The 18,674-nt window shown below is 44.9% G+C and overlaps 1 protein-coding gene across 4 annotated transcripts in view; it reads right to left on the bottom strand.

Annotated features, from left to right (window-relative positions):
* DNAH2 (dynein axonemal heavy chain 2) overlaps nucleotides 1-18,674 on the bottom strand; it is a 106,045-nt gene that overhangs the window by 796 nt on the left and 86,575 nt on the right. For 2 of the 4 annotated variants that reach the window (XM_070228102.1, XM_070228103.1), the window contains 16 exons: nucleotides 13,937-14,087; nucleotides 13,546-13,694; nucleotides 13,225-13,358; nucleotides 12,945-13,089; nucleotides 12,604-12,803; nucleotides 10,195-10,321; nucleotides 7,939-8,472; nucleotides 7,608-7,791; nucleotides 7,160-7,350; nucleotides 2,168-2,359; nucleotides 1,817-2,001; nucleotides 1,351-1,579; nucleotides 1,125-1,276; nucleotides 888-1,002; nucleotides 214-390; nucleotides 41-115 (listed from right to left, as the gene is read on the bottom strand). In XM_070228102.1, the coding sequence (XP_070084203.1) occupies nucleotides 41-115; nucleotides 214-390; nucleotides 888-1,002; nucleotides 1,125-1,276; nucleotides 1,351-1,579; nucleotides 1,817-2,001; nucleotides 2,168-2,359; nucleotides 7,160-7,350; nucleotides 7,608-7,791; nucleotides 7,939-8,472; nucleotides 10,195-10,321; nucleotides 12,604-12,803; nucleotides 12,945-13,089; nucleotides 13,225-13,358; nucleotides 13,546-13,694; nucleotides 13,937-14,087 (2,940 nt within the window). The remainder of the gene's footprint in view (nucleotides 1-40; nucleotides 116-213; nucleotides 391-887; nucleotides 1,003-1,124; nucleotides 1,277-1,350; nucleotides 1,580-1,816; nucleotides 2,002-2,167; nucleotides 2,360-7,159; nucleotides 7,351-7,607; nucleotides 7,792-7,938; nucleotides 8,473-10,194; nucleotides 10,322-12,603; nucleotides 12,804-12,944; nucleotides 13,090-13,224; nucleotides 13,359-13,545; nucleotides 13,695-13,936; nucleotides 14,088-18,674) is intronic. The other 2 variants (XR_011423478.1, XM_023653714.2) reach the window with 2 other exon arrangements.

Genomic DNA, 18,674 nt, shown 5'->3' with positions numbered 1-18,674 from the left:
CCCGCCTTTGCTCAGAGCCCCAAGCACATCTGGTTCCCACCTTAGGTGGATACACTAGGTTACTGTCGTCCACAGTGGAAACAATAAACTCCCAAGAGAGGCTGTCCACTGAAATCTGGGGATTGAAGGTGAGAATAAGAGAGGACCGCCAAAGAGGAGAGCAAATACATGTCCCCAGCATCCCTCCCCCATTACACTTTCCACATTGCTCACATTGTTTTGGCGAGCTGAAGACTGTAGCACAGCAGTGAGGAAGCCTGTGGGAAAAGTGAAGCCAGACAGCCAGAAGATCACAGGAGGCCGGGCACGGCTGGCCCACAGCTCAAACTGTTCCACACGCATAGCCAAGTCCCGGGTCCATGCAGCCAATGGCTTTTGTGAGGGATACGCCTGGAGGAGGAGGCAGTGTGTGTGTGTTCATTCATTTAGTCATGCATTCAAATCCTAATTTTGAGTACTCAGAGCAGATATGAGAAGAACATGTGGTGTCAGCCCCTGTTCCCCAGCTATAGTTGGGCAAAACTCTCCCAAAGCCAACTCCCAGGAAAGAAGCATAAAACAACAGCTATTTGTTGGCAACAATAGCAACAGTAATATTACCCAGTCACCGTTAATGAAGGATGTACTAAGGATTATGTACAGTATTAGGAATCTTTGAGACAGCCTTGGAGAGGTTAGTAACTTGTCCTGAGTTAGTTCCTAAGTTAATAACTTGTACAAAGTCAGGCAGTGAATGGAAGAGCCAGATTTCAGCTTTGAACCTGTCTGGCTCCAAAGCCCATGCTCACTACTTTTGGCTGTTTGCCTCCCAGAATGAGGAGATTGGGGGCCCAAGGGTGAGAGGAGAGCTCATTGTTGGAGTTGGATCAACAGTGATGTAATCTTGCCTTTCCCCAGAGTGGAGGGACATGGGCATCAAAGATGCAGTTGAAAATCTCTTCCAGGCTTGTAGACATGACAATGAGACCCTGGATCCCTTTTTCTAGGTCCGTCAGTGAGAACCTGAGCAGGATAAGGTGGAGGGTTAGAGAGAGGATGGAGCTAGGAAAGCCATATTAGGTAGGGGGTGAAGGCCTGTCCTCTTGCGTCCTCCCCACATTCTGCAGAGCCCCTCTCCATCTTACAGGATGGTCTCCATAAGCTTGTTGTATCTCTGGATCTCCTGCAGAAGGACCACGTTGAGGGGGGAGGGGTCCATAGCCAGCAGTTTCCGGGTCCCCTCATAGTCGATCATTTCAGGGATCTTCTGTTTCACATCAGCAGCCAACTCAAGGACCTGATGAGACAGGAGCTCTGGGTGTAGACCTGTCTTCCTCATTGCTTCCCCTCCCCCAGGTGTCTGTCTTTTACCTTGTCTTCCCGACTCTGGCCTCCAGCCTTGGTGGGTGTAATCTGGGGTTGCAGGGAAAGCAGAGTCTCAAAGAGAGTTCGTGCCTCCGTGATCTGGGAGGCCACATCCGCATTGGGGTGCTGGCCAAAGGCCTCAGGGGGGTCCATGGCGGGCAACATGCTGATGTACTCCTTGTAAGAGGCCAAGCTCCCATCCTTGGGGATGAAATAAGTCTCCAATACTGACAACCTGGGGAGCCACAGCATAATTATCACCACGTTGTGGGGACACTGGGGCTTCAATGCCAGGCCAAGACCCCAATCCCTACACATGTCCCATTTGTCCAACTCCCTGCTCTTGCTCCCCCTCCCACAAGCTCTGCCTTCTCCCAATCTCATATTTTCTCCTCAAACACTTCCCCTCCGCCAGTGCCACCTGGTCTCTTTGTGTCCTCTAGCCCCCTGTTGAGTGCCACCTCCTCCTCACCGGTAGGAGGGAGTTGATAGAGACTGGTCACAGAAATAGTCATTGATGTAGGTGGTGAGCAGGCGCCGGTCCCAGTCATCTGTGACGTGCCCACCATAGTTGACGCCGGCAATGAGGTATTTGAGTGCATCCCAGGGTGTCTCCTCATACTCATCCAGATAGAGGCTCAGCAAGTTCTCTGACACCTGTGCATGGTCCCAGCCCAAGCCCCCAGCCCCCCACACAGTTATGGCAGGAACTCTTGCAATGGGGCTTTAACACAGGCTTTCTGACAGCAGATATTCTTTCAGGGGAGCTAATGGGGCAGGAAGGAGAGAGGGCTGGGATGAGGGACCCCTGGGTAGCACGAACCTCAAAGTCAGAGTCGTTGAAGCCATAGATAATGTTCCAGCCAAGCTGCAGGAACTTTTTGCGTTCCAGTAACACAGAGTGGAAGAAGCAGAGTGCAAACAGCAGCTTCTTATACTTGGCAGGTTTGGAGCAGCGGGAAAACTGTGGTTCCGTCATCAATTGGTAAAGACGTGTCATGTTGGCCTTTAGGCCCTGGGCACAATGAAGTACAGTGGCTCAGCCGTGCCACTAGCACCACCGTGTACAGTTATGGACATTGCTCACTGCACAAGGGCACTGGCTGAAGGGGTGAATAGAGGCTGAAATCCAGCCCTTGATCTGCATGCTGAGATGTGCACTCATTCACAAGGCTGGGTGCCTTTCTCTAGTTCACACACAGGCACTGTATGGGCTAGTGGCAGCCCTACCTTCTTGTCCCCCCACTTTTGATCTTCTCAGCCACAATGTTCTCAATGGTGGGTAGGCCAACTCAATTTGGGAGTGCCAGAAAATATGAACAAAGATGAAGACATACGTATGCCACTATTAATGAACAAAAATGTACACTATTACGTGCAAAGGTTCAGTGTAGATTAAAAGGGCCATAGTATATATATCATCAAGGAGGAACATTTTATGTGATTGGATTTTTCAGGCTCATGAACAAGTTGGGATTTAGGCTAAGTCTTACAAATGGGAAGGAGATGACTAGGCTAAGAGGAGGGTCTTGGTTTCCTGGTGATGGAAAGAATTGAAAGAATAAAGCCACAAAGAGGAGAATAACTGAGAAGAGGAGTCCAAGTGAAGTCAAGTGAAGTGCTCAGGTAGGGTAAGAAGGGTCTTGAACAGATGGCGATGCAATTAAGAAGGGCAGTTTGAGCCATTTGGACTTGATTCACCAGGCATCATGGAGCCACCTTCTATGATATGTTGAAACAGTGTTTTAAGAAGACTCCTCTATGATGGACAGAATGGAATAGTGAGAAAACTAAAGGAAGAATAGTGAATAGACCGGTAACAAAAATAAAATATGATTTTTTAATGCCATTTATAACATCATCAAAATAAGTAAAATATCTAGGAATGAATCTAACAAAATGTACAAAACTTTATAGAGAAAATTACAAAACTTTATTGAAATAAAAAATAAATGGAGAGACATACTATACTCATGGATTGGGAAACTCAGTATCCTAAAGATGTTGATTTCCTCCAAATTGATCAATGGAATTTTTTTGTGGAACTTGACAAGTTAATTCCAAAATTTATGTTGGAGAATAAAAGGCAATGAATAGCTTGAAGAAGAATCAAGTAAGGAGACTTGCCTTACTGGCTATCAAGAATTATTATAGAACTTTATGGTAATTAAGACAATTGGGGAGAAGAAGAATAAAAAAAGAGGAAGAAGATTGGCAACAGATGTTAGCTCAGGTGCCAATCTTTAAAAAAAAAAAAAAGAGTGTATATTGACCCCCAGGATAAACAACTTGACAATGAACAGAATAAAGGGTCCAGAAACCCATATATATATATGGAAACATGATTAAGGCTGAGCAGGCATTGCAGATCAGAAGGGTAATTGTGGGCTATTCAATAATGGTACTGAGACAGTTGGTTATCCATGTTGAAAAAATAAAATTAGACCTCTATGTCATTCCACACTCACAAAATCAATTTCAAGTGACTAAAAATCTAAATGTGGAAGTCAAAGTATAAGATTTTTTTTAAAGCAAGTATAAGAGAGTGCCTTTACAACCTTGGAGTAAGCAAAGATTTCTTGAACAAGACGTAGAAGCACAAACCATAAAAAAGAAGATGGCTAAATCTAGCCTCATAAAATTTAAGAATTTCTATTCACCAAAAAATAGCATAAAGAAAAGAGAAAAGATAACCTACAAAATACATAACTGACAAAAGATTGGGATCTGGAATGTATGAAGAACTATGAAACATGAAGAACAGCATGAATGAATATTAAGTACATAATATTGAATGAAAAAATCAAGTCGCAGAGGAATATGTATGTATACAACATGGTTCCACTAGCCATACAAACTTTTGTGTTAAAATTATAAAGAAAAGAAAGTGACAAACACAACATCAGCATAGTGGCTTCTTCTGAGTGGGGAGGGAAGGCGAGGAGATTGGGGAGAAGTGCACTGAGACTTCAAAGAAAATGGCATCTTCTTTCTTACACAGGATGATGGTCACACAGGTGTTTATTGAATCTTGATTGTTTATATCTTGCATATATTTTATAAATATTCTTTTGTATCTACTTAATATTTAATTTTTTTAAAAAGACTGGATGACAGGCAGTGATCCAAGAATATACTCCAGGACTACACCCTAAGCGGACAATGGGCGGGGGGGCCTGTGATTATAGGGACTTTCTTAGTTGAAGCAAAACTCAGATGAACCACTGTCCTTTTGACTATTTGGGCTGACTTTGTATATCCTGATGCAAAAACTGGCCTCTTTCAGAGGACGACAAAATCGCAATACCTGATCTAGAATGGATCCTGTGCTGGGGGGAAATTTATAAAGGACATGATTGAGTCATTTAACAAATTTGGAATATATAATAGATTTAGATTAAAATATTATATCGACTTATTGAAGTTGGCAACTGCACTGCACTTATGTAAGAGAGCATCCTTCTTCTTGGGATTGAGATCTTTACACTGAAATACACTGAAGCGTCTAGAGATTTAGAGATAAATGGCCATGATATATGAAATTTACCCTCAAATGGTTCAGCAAAAGTGTGTGTGTGCAAAGAGAGAGAGAAACAGAGAGAGATGAAGTGATAAGGCAAGTGGGGCAAAACATTAGCAGTAGTTGAATCTGGGTGACATGTATGTGGGTGTTCTTTGTACTATTCTTATTCTTACAACTTTTCTCTAAGTTTAAAGTGATTTCCAAATAAATATTTAAAACATATTGACCTCTTTGTTAGCTTCCAAAAGAAATCCAGTTGTCCCAAGTATGCCCTGTATGTTCTACTTTCACTGAAGGTTTGGCTGATCGCCAGGATATTCTGCCTTAGCAGCAGGCAGCATTTCACAGAACCGCTCCTGGGCTGAGCCAGGATGGGGCCCTCTCTCCTCCGGACCTGCCCCACTGCAGAACCATCCTCTCTGATTCCTCTCTCCTCCTCCTAGATTTCCCTCAGATTTATCATTGCCTCCCACTTTCATTATGCAGACCTCAACAGCACCTCCCTGTGCACTTGCATACCTCTGCCCATCACAGGGGCTCAACCAACAGAGGACCCTCTAGTTACCAAGGCACACACCTCTCTTAGAAGGCAAACAAAAGATTTTTAAACAAAATGAATTAAAAAATGTTCTGTTCCACTGGTGACACATTTCTGGACCATTTGAAATTTTCAAATGGGGGTACAGAACACTTTTGTTGGCAGAAAAAAATAAAGGTAAATAAAAATCAACTTTAAACATATTTTTTTAAAGAAAATTAGTGGCACCATTAACAAAAAGAGGATGAGGAGATAATCCATGGTGGAGGAGCTGACAACTTGTTTTGAGAGCGTGGGATTTATGGTGCTGGCATGCCAAGAAGAAATGCTTTGTAACCAGATGGAATTCAGACCTGGAATTGAGTTTGATGCTGGAGCCAGAGAGATGCGGATTGGAATTAAAATCAGGAAAGGGACAATTTCTCCATCCACTTGTGGAAGGAGGAAATGTAGAATGAGAAAAGTTGGAGGTCAAGGACTAAGTCTTGAGATATGACCACAGGATAGGAGGAGAAAGAAACACAGAAGTAATAAAGGATGTGGCAAGAGACAGAGGGGGAACCAGGAGTGTGTGTCAGGGAAACCAAGAAAGAGGAGGTCAGCTGTGTCAACTGCCCCAAGGTGGTCACGGAGGATTCAGAAGGATGACAGACATCTGCTTGTGTGCATTCAAACAGTACAGGACTTATTTGTTGAGCACCTTATACGTACAGGTCCCTGTGCTAGTCACAGGATGAGTAAAACGATGAGAGAAAAAAAGCCATGACCTCTACCCTCTTGGGACTTACAGTCTAGAGGAAGAGAGGCATGAATCAGAATCACACTAATACATGTAAAATTACTACAGCAATAAGGGCTGGAGAGAGTGGTAAGTGTTTTATGAGAGTGTGTCTCTGGAGTGTTGACCTAGACGTGGAGGTCAGAGGCTTCCCAAGGAAGTGATGATTGGGCTGAGACCCAAAGGGGCAAAGAACAGAGTGAGGAGGAAAGAAGGGAGAGCAGCATGTGCAACAGCCTTGGGGCAGGAGAACAAATGGTCTATTGAAGAAGAACAACAAAAAAACTTAAAAATTAGCAGTGTAGGTAGAGCAAAGAAAGTGAAGGGGAGAGTGGTGACTGAGGAAGCTGGAGAGGTGCCCACTGGGACACACAGGCCACGTTAATAAGGGTTTGATCTTGACTGAAAGCAATGAAAAGCTACTAAAATAGTTTAAGCAGTGGGTAAGTGGGTAGGATGTAGCGACATGATCAGATTTTAAAGGGTCAGTATGATTGCATTCAGTGGTGACCTTGTAATATTGGAGATACAAATATCAATAGAGTTGGAGAGAAAGAAGGAGAAAGAGGCTGGGAGTCCAGGAAGTGACATTAGAGAGAGAATGTAAGGAAATGTCAGGAGGCAGGAAGGTTCTATGAACTAGTTATATACTCTTTCTGTGCCTTAGTTTCCCATTGGTAAAATGGAGGTAATAGTACTTACCTGATTGTGTGTGTGTGTGTATTAAATGAGTCAATAAAGGTAAAGTACTTAGAACAATGCCTGGCACATAGTAACACTCAAGAAATATTAGATATTACCATTATGTTCTAAGAGTTTGGCACATGGAGGAGAGAAAGCAGGTGGAATTTTTTAGAGGACAGTAGAGTCAAAAAGGCTATATTGTTGTTAAGGTTAAGCCCTCTCTCTGATGCCAGCAGGAGGAGAGGTAGACCAGATGGCACGGTTGATGCTAGCTATCTACAGTGGCCCATACCTTTGGTGGTTCTGTGGTCATCTTGATGCCAGCCTGCAAGATTGAGATAGGGAAGTCTGGGTGGGGGCTAGAGCTAAGCCAGAGGCGGAAGGAAGGGTGAGGATCCTCCACTTGCAGCTGTTCCACCAGTTTGTCCAGATTAGGCATCCAAGACAGTGACAGGTGGCAGTTAGCAAGGAACACCCAATGTCCTGCAAGGAGATGCTGGAATCAGTAGGAACCATTCCCCAAGGCCCATCCGTCCCCACACTTCTCACCTGATTGCGTGTGTGAGGGTGTGTGTGTGAGTGTGTGTGTGTATGGGGGGGTCCAAATGCTCAGGTCTGCCACTCCCAGGGCCTTCTGGAGAAGTGGGAGCTGCAGTTACAATAGTGCGATTGAGGGTGGAGGTTCAGGAGAATAGGACCAGGGCCAAGGATAGGGGTACAAGAACAAGATGGACACTCACCCTGAATCACACCCTCTCGGAGGAGCCGAGCAGCAATGGGGGCCTGGCCCTGGCCCAGGGACAGGGCATGGAAGCGCTGGGCCATGCCTGTGTGCTCTGCCAGCTGGAGCAGGGCACTGGTGGGGTCCACACCGGGGGACAGAATGAATATGAGTGGGGTTCGTGGGGTTGAATCCTCCATCACCTGCCAGAGCACAGGGTATAGCCTCAGGCAGAAGGCCATGTCACACAAGTGGGAGAGAGAGATTCAGGAAATGGGTATGGTAGACTGGAACAGGGAGAGGGAGACAGCAAGGACCCAGGGGTGGTCCTTGGAAAACAAGCCACTGACCAACTTCATGTTTAGCACAGGCGGCTCAATGAAGCGGGAGCCAAGGTTGGAGACAATGAAAGAGGTAACGCAGAATGCCACACGGTCCTGGCGTAGAGAGCGGACGATGAGCATCCGTTGCATTTCATTGCAGGCGTTCTCCCATTCACCTGGGGATGAGTTGAATAATTGCAGGGAGAGCGAGTCTGGAAGAGCTGGGAATCTAACCAAAGGGGCACCTGCAGGGAACGTTCTGCCAGGAGGCAGATGCGCTAAGGGGAGCTTGGGAGAGGGGATGAAGAAGAAAGGGAAGGGCAAGGACATAGGCTGCACAGCGGGCAGGAGAGGGAGGCTCAGTGCCCGGGCACCTGGCAGCATAGCCTTCTCCGGGGTAGCACTGGTATACCACAGGTGCCAGTCACGAGGATACTGTTCAAAGGAGTTCATGAGTCCGTGGAAGTTGGTCAGTTTGTCTAGCTCTGTGATGTTATCCCAGTAGGCATCTGCGAGCCAACTAGTACATGGGTTATCCATTTGGCCCTCTCGATCCAGGACCTGAGGGGAAAGAAAGGAGAAAGGCATTGACCAGGAACACCTCAAAAGAATAATTATTTTGGGGGGCCGGCCTGGTGTTGCAGCAGGTAAGTTTGCACATTCCACTTCTTGGCAGCCTGGGGTTCACTGGTTTGGATCCTGGGTGCGGACATGGTGCTGCTTAGCAAAAGCCATGCTGTGGTAGGCGTCCCATGTATAAAGTAGAGGAAGATAGGCATGGATGTTAGCTCAGGGCCAGTCTTCCTCAGCAAAAAGAAGAGGATTGGCAGTAGTTAGCTCAGGGCTAACCTTCCTCAAAAAAAAAGGAATTATTTTTTTTATGGTGGGAGAGCGAAAATGAGTCTTGCATGAAACAGATGGAAGAAATGAATACAGGAATCCAAGGTGGATTGGAATTCACCTTTATTGGGGAAATAAGGAGGGGATCTAGGTCTCTCAGACTGCAGTTATCACAGTTCAAATTTCGGAAGCTGGTGCCCTCTGGTGGTTGCCTGGGAATAATGTCTCCTACCCTAATGATAGCAATTGGTGGCCTCACCCTTCAAAGAAGCACAAACTGTTCCTTTATTCACTTACTCATTCTCTTTACCGAATATTTATTACTCACCAACTACGTGTTTTAAGCACTTGGGACACATCACTGAACAAAACGAACAAATATCTCTGACCTTGAGGAGCTTATTTTCCAATGTGGGAGGGCAGATAATGCACCAAAAACGTAAGTAAATTATCTAGTATGTTAAAGATGGCAGTGCCATGGAAAAATAAAATAAGTTGGGGGCATAAGGGAGACTGGTGGTGCTGGGAGGTAGTTTGAAGTATTAAATAAGAGAGTCAGTGAGGTGAAGTTTGAATCAAGTCTTGAAGGAGGTGAGAGAGTGAGCCAAGTGTACACCTGGGGGGTAGTTTTCTGGCAGAAGGAACAACCAGTGCAAAGGCCCTAAGGTGCGACGTGGCTGTACCAGCAAGGAGGCCTGTGCATCTGGAGGATGGAGTGAGGAGTCAGGCAGTGGGAGATGACATCAGTGATGGAGGATTCTTTTTAAAAGAATCTCTCCGGTCACTGTGTTGAGAGATTGGGGGTGGGGGAGCATTGGGAGGCTATTGCTAAAATCCAGGTGAGAAGTAAAGTGAAGGTGGCCAAAGGATGAAACTGTTGTCCAAGAAGGTGGGGGAATGACCAGCCCAGGGAAACATGGTCTGGTTGTCTGGCAGCATTAAGGGCCCACTTGAGGTTCACGATCATGGATTTAAAGTGAGTCCAGTCAGTGTGGGTGTGTTTTTCTCCAGCCACGTTCAGCTGCATGGGCCACACAGGGATAGACAGAGGGGAAGGAGAGCTGGATCCAACTAGACTTAGGTACAGCAAATGCAACACAGGGCGGGGTGGGGGCAAAGGGTTGAGGGTGCTTGCAAGAGAGAGAGTGTAATGGTGACCATGGAATTCAGGCTGGAGAAGAAGTACCCTGAGAGACATAGAAAAAGTGGTAAGGTCATGCCAATTGGTGGGTCACAGGTAAGAGGAAAGCGGGCAAGGGGGCACATGGCAAGTCTCTCCCCACAGCCCCAGGGAGCTTGTCATGCACTTGCTCCTGGCACTTTTCCTTAGCTCACACACTGGAGCCTTGGGCATTACCCTCTGGGTCTGGAGTCCTCGTCATACTTGCCCTCATCCCCAACCTCGACCACCCCACACTTGGATACACCCTCTGCCCAACTCACCACACCCCCACGGAGAAAGAAGTTGTACTCATCCATGTTGAGCTTGCCAGAAGTCTCCAGGATTTTGGCACACATCTGAAAACTGAATAGCAGCTTGTGGCGCTCAAAAAGGGTGCGGCAGGTGTACCTGGGAGAAGGGGACAAGGAGGGTGGAGGAGGCAGATACTCAGCATGAATGCTTCCTGAGTGAAGATCATGCCACCACAGAGCCTTACACAGAAGAAGGACCTTAATCAGCATCTCATCCAAACCTCCTGCAAACAGCCAAGCACTCAGGGACCTAGAGAGAGGATGTGATTTTTCAAGAGTTCACTGGGAAAATCAGTCAGTCACTTCCATTAAAAAAACACCCAACATTGACTGGACCTCTACTGTGTGCTAGGTCCTGAGGACACAAAGATGAAAGGGCCACAATCTCCGTCCTGGAGGAAGTCAAGTAGAGTGGGGAGGACAGACAGAGAGATCATCGATTATGATATGAGGTGATGAATCCTATACAGGGGTGGCAGTGCTGTCACAGGGCAGGGGCACCCGCCCTGCCTAATGAACTCAGGGAATTTTTGTGAGGAGTTGCCCTGAGGTGCAGCAGAATTATCCAGAGATATGGAAGAGAAAGAGAGGGGAGGGCTCCAGGGAGAGCTCAGAGCATAAGCAGAAGCAGAGGGGTCGGGGGCGAGAACAGCACAGGAAAGTGTCTGGTGCACGATGGGGTAGGTGAGGCTGGGAGGCGGCTGGAGGCCAGGGCACGGAGAGCTTCATGGGTCACTAGACACGAAACAACCACCAAAGCCTTTAAGCCGGCAGGGGCATGGTCAGATCTGTGTGTTTGGAAGGCTCACACTGACAGCTGCCAGAGGACAGAATGGAGAGGGACAAGTTAGAAGCAGGACGACCTGTTAGGAGATGGTTGTGCAATTCAGAAAGAAAGATCGTGAAGGTCTGAGCTAAAGTACAGTCATAGTGATGAGGATTTTTAGGCTGCTTAATTTTAAAACAGTTTATGATGAGGATTTTTAGGCTGGCTACTTTTAAAACTACAGATAAGAAGCAGGCTCCGAGGAGTGGAATTTGTTTGCCCTTTGATCAGAGACAATTGCATTTGTGAAGGAAATCTCCATGCCTCCCTCTCTGCGTCAGGAGGAAGGGGGGATGGCCTTATCTCTGGAAACTCTTAATGGGGAAGGCAAGAACTTAAGTTGTTTACTGTCTGGCAACCTCACGTAACTGACCCCCCACCCCAAAATCCTCCTTTGTCTTTAGTTGAAGATAATATTTGAGCGGTGACTTCTGCCATTTACTTAATTCGGTTTGATTCTTATCTAAAAGTTGTGGGACCGCCCAATGGCCGGACCCTACCGGCACTGGTACCATTTTAACTTTTTTTCCTTTGTCTTGTAAAGAGATGACTCACATACCCATGCCTTAAAATTTAGCCCTAACCCTCAACTCGGGGCAGCAGCAGGAGCTCTGACTGCCCGTGGGTCCTGTCCCCACACACCAGCTCTGCCTGCCCATGGGTCCTGTCCCCATGCCAGCGGGGGCAGCAGCAGCGGCTCTACCTGCCCATGGGCTCTGTCCCCATGCCAGCGGGGGCAGCAGAAGCGGCAGCAGCAGAAGCTCTGACTGCCCATGGGTCCTGTCCCCATGCTATTCTATACTATTCTCTAAATAAAAGAGCGCTACTGCCAGATCTTGAGAGTCTAAGAAATCTTTCTTTCGACTCCTCGGCTCACCGACCCCGCATCAATAGCAGTGGGGAGAACCAGGAGGGGACAGTTTACAGAAAGATTCATGAGCAGAACCTGGTGACTGATCTGAGAGGCAGGGAGAGGGAAGAGCCATGGATAACTCCCAATGTCTGGCTTGGGTGCCTGGGAAGTGGGTGCCATTCAGGGATGAGGACCCTGAAGGAAGAGAGAAGATAATGAGTTTGATGTGAAACACGCTGAACTTGAGTTCTATGGGATGTCCACATAGAGAAGGCAAGAACCTTGTTACTCAAAGTGTGATACACAGACCAGAGGCAACAGCATCACCTGGGAGCTAGTTAGAAATGCAGAATCTCAGGCCGACCCCAGACCTACTGAATCTGAATCTGCATTTTAACAAGATTCCCAGTGCTTTTTAGGCATATTACCATTTAAGAAGTGCTGGTATAGTAGACAATTGTATATACAAGTCCAGTGCTCAAGCAAGAGCTAAAGATATAAAACTAGGAATAGTCAGCCCATAGGTGATGGTTAGACCGTGACAGTGGATCAGGTACCTAGGGAAGGTGTATGGAGAGGAGAGAAAGGGATGAAGAATGGTGGCATGGGAAAGCACTAAGGCAGAAGCAGCAAGAAGGGGTACCATTAGCGCCAGCCACTTGCCCTCCTGCCTAGGACACAAGGGGAGGAACCCTCAGACCTGTAGACAGCGTAGGTGTGGTATTCATTTAGGTAGTCAATGCGGTCCTCCAGCTTGTTGCTGCGATGGCTCTTGTCAATGCTGAGGATAAAGAGGCCGATGTAGGCATCCAGTGAGAATTGGTACATGGGGTCGATGCGACCCATGTCATTGAGCACGAAGAACAGTACTGATGCCCGCTGGGCACATGGGCGGTAAGCCTGCAGAGGGGGCAGAGTCAGGGCCACAGAGAGGCATGGAATGGGCCAGAGGCTCAGGACAGAAAGCGGCCTCAAGCCAACACCATTGGAGCTGCGTCTTGACAGCTGGTGGGGGCTAGGCTGGAGGGCACAGGAGCTCACCTCACGGGCCAAGTCAATGTTGATCTCTGTGGTTTCACTGAACTCCAGCTGCTCAGTCACCTCAGTGGCAGTCACCTTGGAGGTCTGCAGGGTGTTTACCAGCTGCACGTCGTCTAGCAGGGAGCCTGTGGCCTCGTTCAGCAGCCTAAAGGGAAGCAAAGAGGCACATGGATCAAGGGGTTAGGAGTACTATCCTGGGGGATAGGGACAGCTCATCAGCCCCCTGCAATGCTAGTTTGTAGATTAGTGGGATGGTGGGTGGGTGGAGGCAAGGTCTCACCGAAGGATCTCATCCTCCAGCTCCTTGAGCTTCCTCTTGCCAGCAGCGATATTGATGACTAGTGAATCCTTCTGCTCCTCCAGCTCAGGCCGCTCCTTCCGGACCACAATGCCCAGGAGTTGGGCCTCCAGGCCCTGGCAGCACCGGGATTCATGGTGACAATCTCACTCTGGTGACCTTCACCCTTTTCATCCCTTTACACCTCCCAAACCCCTCATCCCCAGCAGCCCAACACAATCTTAGTCTTTCTCTCCATCCTGCCAAACTCTACAGCCCTTCCTACTTCACCCTACTACAGTTTAGGCATCAGCCCCCACCCACCTGTTCTTTGACAGCAAAGTTGACAATGGTGGTCTTGGCTGAGGTCTCTGGGCTGTAGTGGGGGTTGGAGAGCTTGGTGGTGATGTAGAAACGGAAATTGGTATTGTATTCCACCTCCTTATCTCCAATGCGCATCAGCAGTCGACCCCCTAGACCCACAGGAGGATCAAGGGCAAGGACCCCATGTGACCAGGTGCATGTGACCCATTCCCCAGCCCAGTGGCAGTGACTCAGTCTGCTTTAATGGCCCTAGCCCAGGGCTATATGAAAGGAGAGACAGGTAAGTAGAGGAAACAGCCAAAGAGCCAGCCCTTTCCTCCCTAGCGTCCTACTTGGCTAGTCTCTAGGATTTGTCCCACAGTCCAACCCCACAATAAGCCTGGGCCCTGACCAATTCGAGCTACAGATTTGTTGAGCACAGGGTTGAGCGTGGGGTCCAGATATTCCTGCACATTTTGGAGGAGCACCGGGTATCCAAACTGGATGGCCTTTTCTAGGATTCGAAGGTAATCGCTCATCTGCAGGTCGATGATCTTAAGGCCCTAGAGAACAGGGAAAAAATATGAAAGAAACATTGAGGGAGTCAAAGGGAAAAATGGCCCAAGGGGAAGTAAAGAAAAAAAAGAGAATAACCTATAAAGGAGCCCCTATCAGACTGTCAGCGGATTTCTCTACAGAAACCCTACAAGCTAAGAGAGAATGGAGTGATATATTCAAAGCTTTAAAGGATAAAAACCTTCAGCCAAGAATACTCTATCCAGCAAGAATTTCCTTCAGATATGAGGGAGAAATTAAATCTTTTCCAGACAAACAAAAGTTAAGGGAAATTGTAACTAAAAGCCCTCCATTACAAGAAATCCTCAAGAAGGCTCTCATACTTGAAAAAAGAAAAAAGGGAGAAAGGGGACACAATCCACAGACTACAGAGACCGATGGATAGAACCAGAACAGGATAGCAAATATTCAACTATAGCATTAGGCTAAAAATAAGGAAACTACCAAAACAAGGACGATCTTAGCACTCTAACTACAAATTAATAAGACGAGTTGGAATAAAAAATGAAAATAATTATTTAGGAAGGGAAGAGCAAAGGGTCTAAATCAGTATTGGTCGAGTAAGTAAGAGACCACCAGAGAATAGACTATATTATACACGAGATTCTAAATACAAACTTCAAGGTAGACACTAAAATAAAGTACAGAACAGAGTCACAAATCATAGATAAGGAAAAATCTAAGAAACCCAGCATAAGAAATTGCAGTATTAAATGGGTAGTGTAAAGCACACAGGAAAAGAAACACAGGAAAACAAGATAATGAGCGACAGATTGACAGCATTAAGTCCACATGCATCAATAATAACTCTCAATGTGAACGGATTGAACTCTCCAATAAAAAGACACAGAGTGGCAAAATGGATTAAAGAACAAGATCCAACAATTTGTTGCCTCCAGGAAACACACCTCAGCCCCAAGGACAAACACAGACTCAGGGTGAAGGGGTGGAGGACAATACTTCAAGCAAATAGCAAGGAAAAAAAGGCAGGTGTTGCAATTCTCATATCACACCAAGTGGATTTCAAAATAAGACAGGTAAAGAGAGACACAGAGGGACAATATATAATGATCAAAGGGACACTTCATCAAGAAGAAATAACGCTTATAAATATCTATGCACCCAACACAGGAGCACCAAGATTCATAAAGCAACTATTAACAGACCTAAAGGAAGATGTTAAAAACAACACAATAATAGTAGGGGACCTCAACACCCCACTCACATCAATGGACAGATCATCCAGACAGAAAATCAACAAGGAAATAGTGGAGCTAAATGAAAAACTAAAACAATTGGACTTAATAGACATATATAGATCACTCCACCCTGAAAGAGCTGAATACACATTCTTCTCAAGTGCACATGGAACATTCTCTAGGATAGACCATATGTTGGGAAACAAGGCAAGCCTCTACAAATTTAAAAAAATTGAAATAATAACAAGCATCTTCTCAGATCATAGTGTTATAAGGCTAGAAATTAATTACAAGAAAAAAGCTGAGAAAGGCACAAAGATGTGGAGACTAAACAACACACTACTGAACAAGCAATGGATCATTGAAGAAATTAAAGAAGAAATAAAAAAATACCTGGAAACAAATGAAAATGATAGCATGCCATACCAACTCATATGGGATACAGCAAAAGCTGTATTAAGAGGAAAATTCATCGCAATACAGGCACATCTTAACAAACAAGAAAAATCCCAAATAAGCAACCTTAAAGCACACCTAACTGAACTAGAGAAAAAAGAACAAATGAAGCCCAAAGTCAGCAGAAGGAGAGAAATAATAAAAATCAGAGCAGAAATAAATACTATTGAAACGAAAAAGGCAGTAGAAAGGATCAATGAGACAAAGAGCTGGTTTTTTGAGAAGATAAATAAAATTGACAAACCACTAGCCAGACTTACAAAGAAAAAAAGGGAGAAAGCTCAGATAAACAAAATCAGAAATGAGCAAGGAGAAATAACAACAGACTCTGCAGAAATACAACAGATTATAAGAGAATACTACAAAAAACTATATGCCAACAGAATGCATAACCTAGAGGAAATGGATAAATTCTTGGACTCCTACAATCTCCCAAAGCTCACTCAAGAAGAGGCAGACAATTTGAACAGACCAATCACAAGGAAAGAGATTGAAACAGCAATCAAAAACATCCCAAAGAATAAAACCTCAGGACCAGATGGCTTTCCTGGGGAATTCTACCAAACTTTCAGAGAGGATTTAATACCTATCCTTTTCAAGCTATTCCAAAAAATTAGGGAAGATGGAACACTTCCTAACACATTCTATGAGGCCAACATCATGCTGATACCAAAACCTGACAAGGACGCCACGAAAAAAGAGAACTACAGGCCAATATCACTGATGAACATAGATGCAAAAATTCTAAACAAAATTTTGGCAACCAGAATTCAGCAATTCATCAAAAGAATCATATATCAGGATCAGGTGGGATTCATACCAGGGACACAGGGATGGTTCAACATCCACAAATCAATCAACATGATACACCACATCAACAAACTGAGGAATAAAAACCACATGAACATCTCAATAGATGCAGAGAAGGCATTTGACAAGATCCAACAGCCATTTATGATAAAAACTCTGAACAAAATGGGCATAGAAGGAAACTACCTCAACATAATAAAGGCCATATACGACAAACCCATAGCCAACATCATACTCAATGGGCAAAAACTGAACCCCATTCCCCTGAAAACAGGAACGAGACAAGGATGCCCTCTATCACCACTCTTATTTAACATAGTACTGGAGGTTCTGGCCAGAGCAATCAGGCAAGAAAAGGGAATAAAAGGAATCCAAATAGGGAGGGAAGAAGTGAAACTCTCGCTGTTTGCAGATGACATGATCTTATATATAGAAAACCCCAAAGAATCCATTGGAAAACTGTTAGAAGTAATCAACAACTACAGCAAAGTTGCAGGGTATAAAATCAATTTGCATAAATCAGTAGCATTTCTATACTCCAGTAATGAACCAACAGAAAAAGAACTCAAGAATACAATACCATTCACAATCGCAACAAAAAGAATAAAATACCTTGGGGTAAATTTAACTAAGGAAGTGAAGGACCTATATAATGAAAATTACAAGGCCTTTCTGAGAGAATTGGATGACGACATAAGGAGATGGAAAGACATTCCATGTACATGGATTGGAAGAATAAACATAGTTAAAATGTCCGTTCTACCTAAAGCAATCTACAGATTCAACGCCATCCCAATCAGAATCCCAATGACATTCTTTACAGAATTAGAACAAAGAATCCTAAAATTCATATGGGGCAACAAAAGATCACGAATTTCTAAAGGAATCCTGAGAAAAAAGAACAAAACGGGAGGCATCACAATCCCTGACTTCAAAACATACTACAAAGCTACAGTAATCAAAACAGCATGGTACGGGTACAAAAACAGGTGCACAGATCAATGGAACAGAATTGAAAGCCCAGAAATAAAACCACACATCTATGGACAGCTTATCTTTGACAAAGGAGCTGAGGGCATACAACGGAGAAAAGAAAGTCTTTTCAACAAATGGTGCTGGGAAAACTGGAAAGCCACATGTAAAAGAATGAAAATTGACCATTCTTTTTCACCATTCACCAAAATAAACTCAAAATGGATTAAAGACCTAAAGGTGAGACCTGAAACCATAAGGCTTCTGGAAGAAAACGTAGGCAGTATACTCTTTGACATCAGTATTAAAAGGATCTTTTCGGACACCATGCCTTCTCAGAGAAGGGAAACAATAGAAAGAATAAACAAATGGGACTTCATCAGATTAAAGAGCTTCTTCAAGGCAAATGAAAACAGGATTGAAACAAAAAAACAACCCACTAACTGGGAAAAAATATTTGCAAGTCATATATCTGACAAAGGCTTAATATCCTTAATATATAAAGAACTCTCGCAACTCAACCACAAAACATCAAACAACCCAATCAAAAAATGGGCTGGAGACATGAACAGACATTTCTCCAAAGAAGATATGCGGATGGCCAATAGGCACATGAAAAGATGCTCATCATCGCTGATCATCAGGGAAATGCAAATCAAAACTACACTAAGATATCACCTTACACCCGTTAGAATGACGAAAATATCTAAAACTAATAGCAACAAATGTTGGAGAGGTTTCGGAGAAAAAGGAACCCTCATACACTGCTGGTGGGAATGCAAACTGGTGCAGCCACTATGGAAAACAGTATGGAGATTCCTCAAAAAACTAAAAATAGAACTACCATACGATCCAGCCATCCCACTACTGGGTATTTATCCAAAGAGCCTGAAGTCAGCAATCCCAAAAGTCCTGTGCACCCCAATGTTTATTGCAGCACTGTTTACAATAGCCAAGACGTGGAAGCAACCTAAGTGCCCATCAACAGATGAATGGATAAAGAAGATGTGGTACATATATACAATGGAATACTACTCAGCTGCAAAACAGAACAAAATCATTCCATTTGCAATAACATGGATGGACCTTGAGAGAATTATGTTAAGTGAAATAAGCCAGCGAGAGAAAGATAATCTG

The sequence above is a fragment of the Equus caballus genome, chromosome 11 (genome assembly GCF_041296265.1).
Source record: "Equus caballus isolate H_3958 breed thoroughbred chromosome 11, TB-T2T, whole genome shotgun sequence".
NCBI classification, from domain to species: Eukaryota; Metazoa; Chordata; class Mammalia; order Perissodactyla; family Equidae; genus Equus; species Equus caballus.
This window is presented reverse-complemented; position numbering and strand designations above follow the sequence as displayed.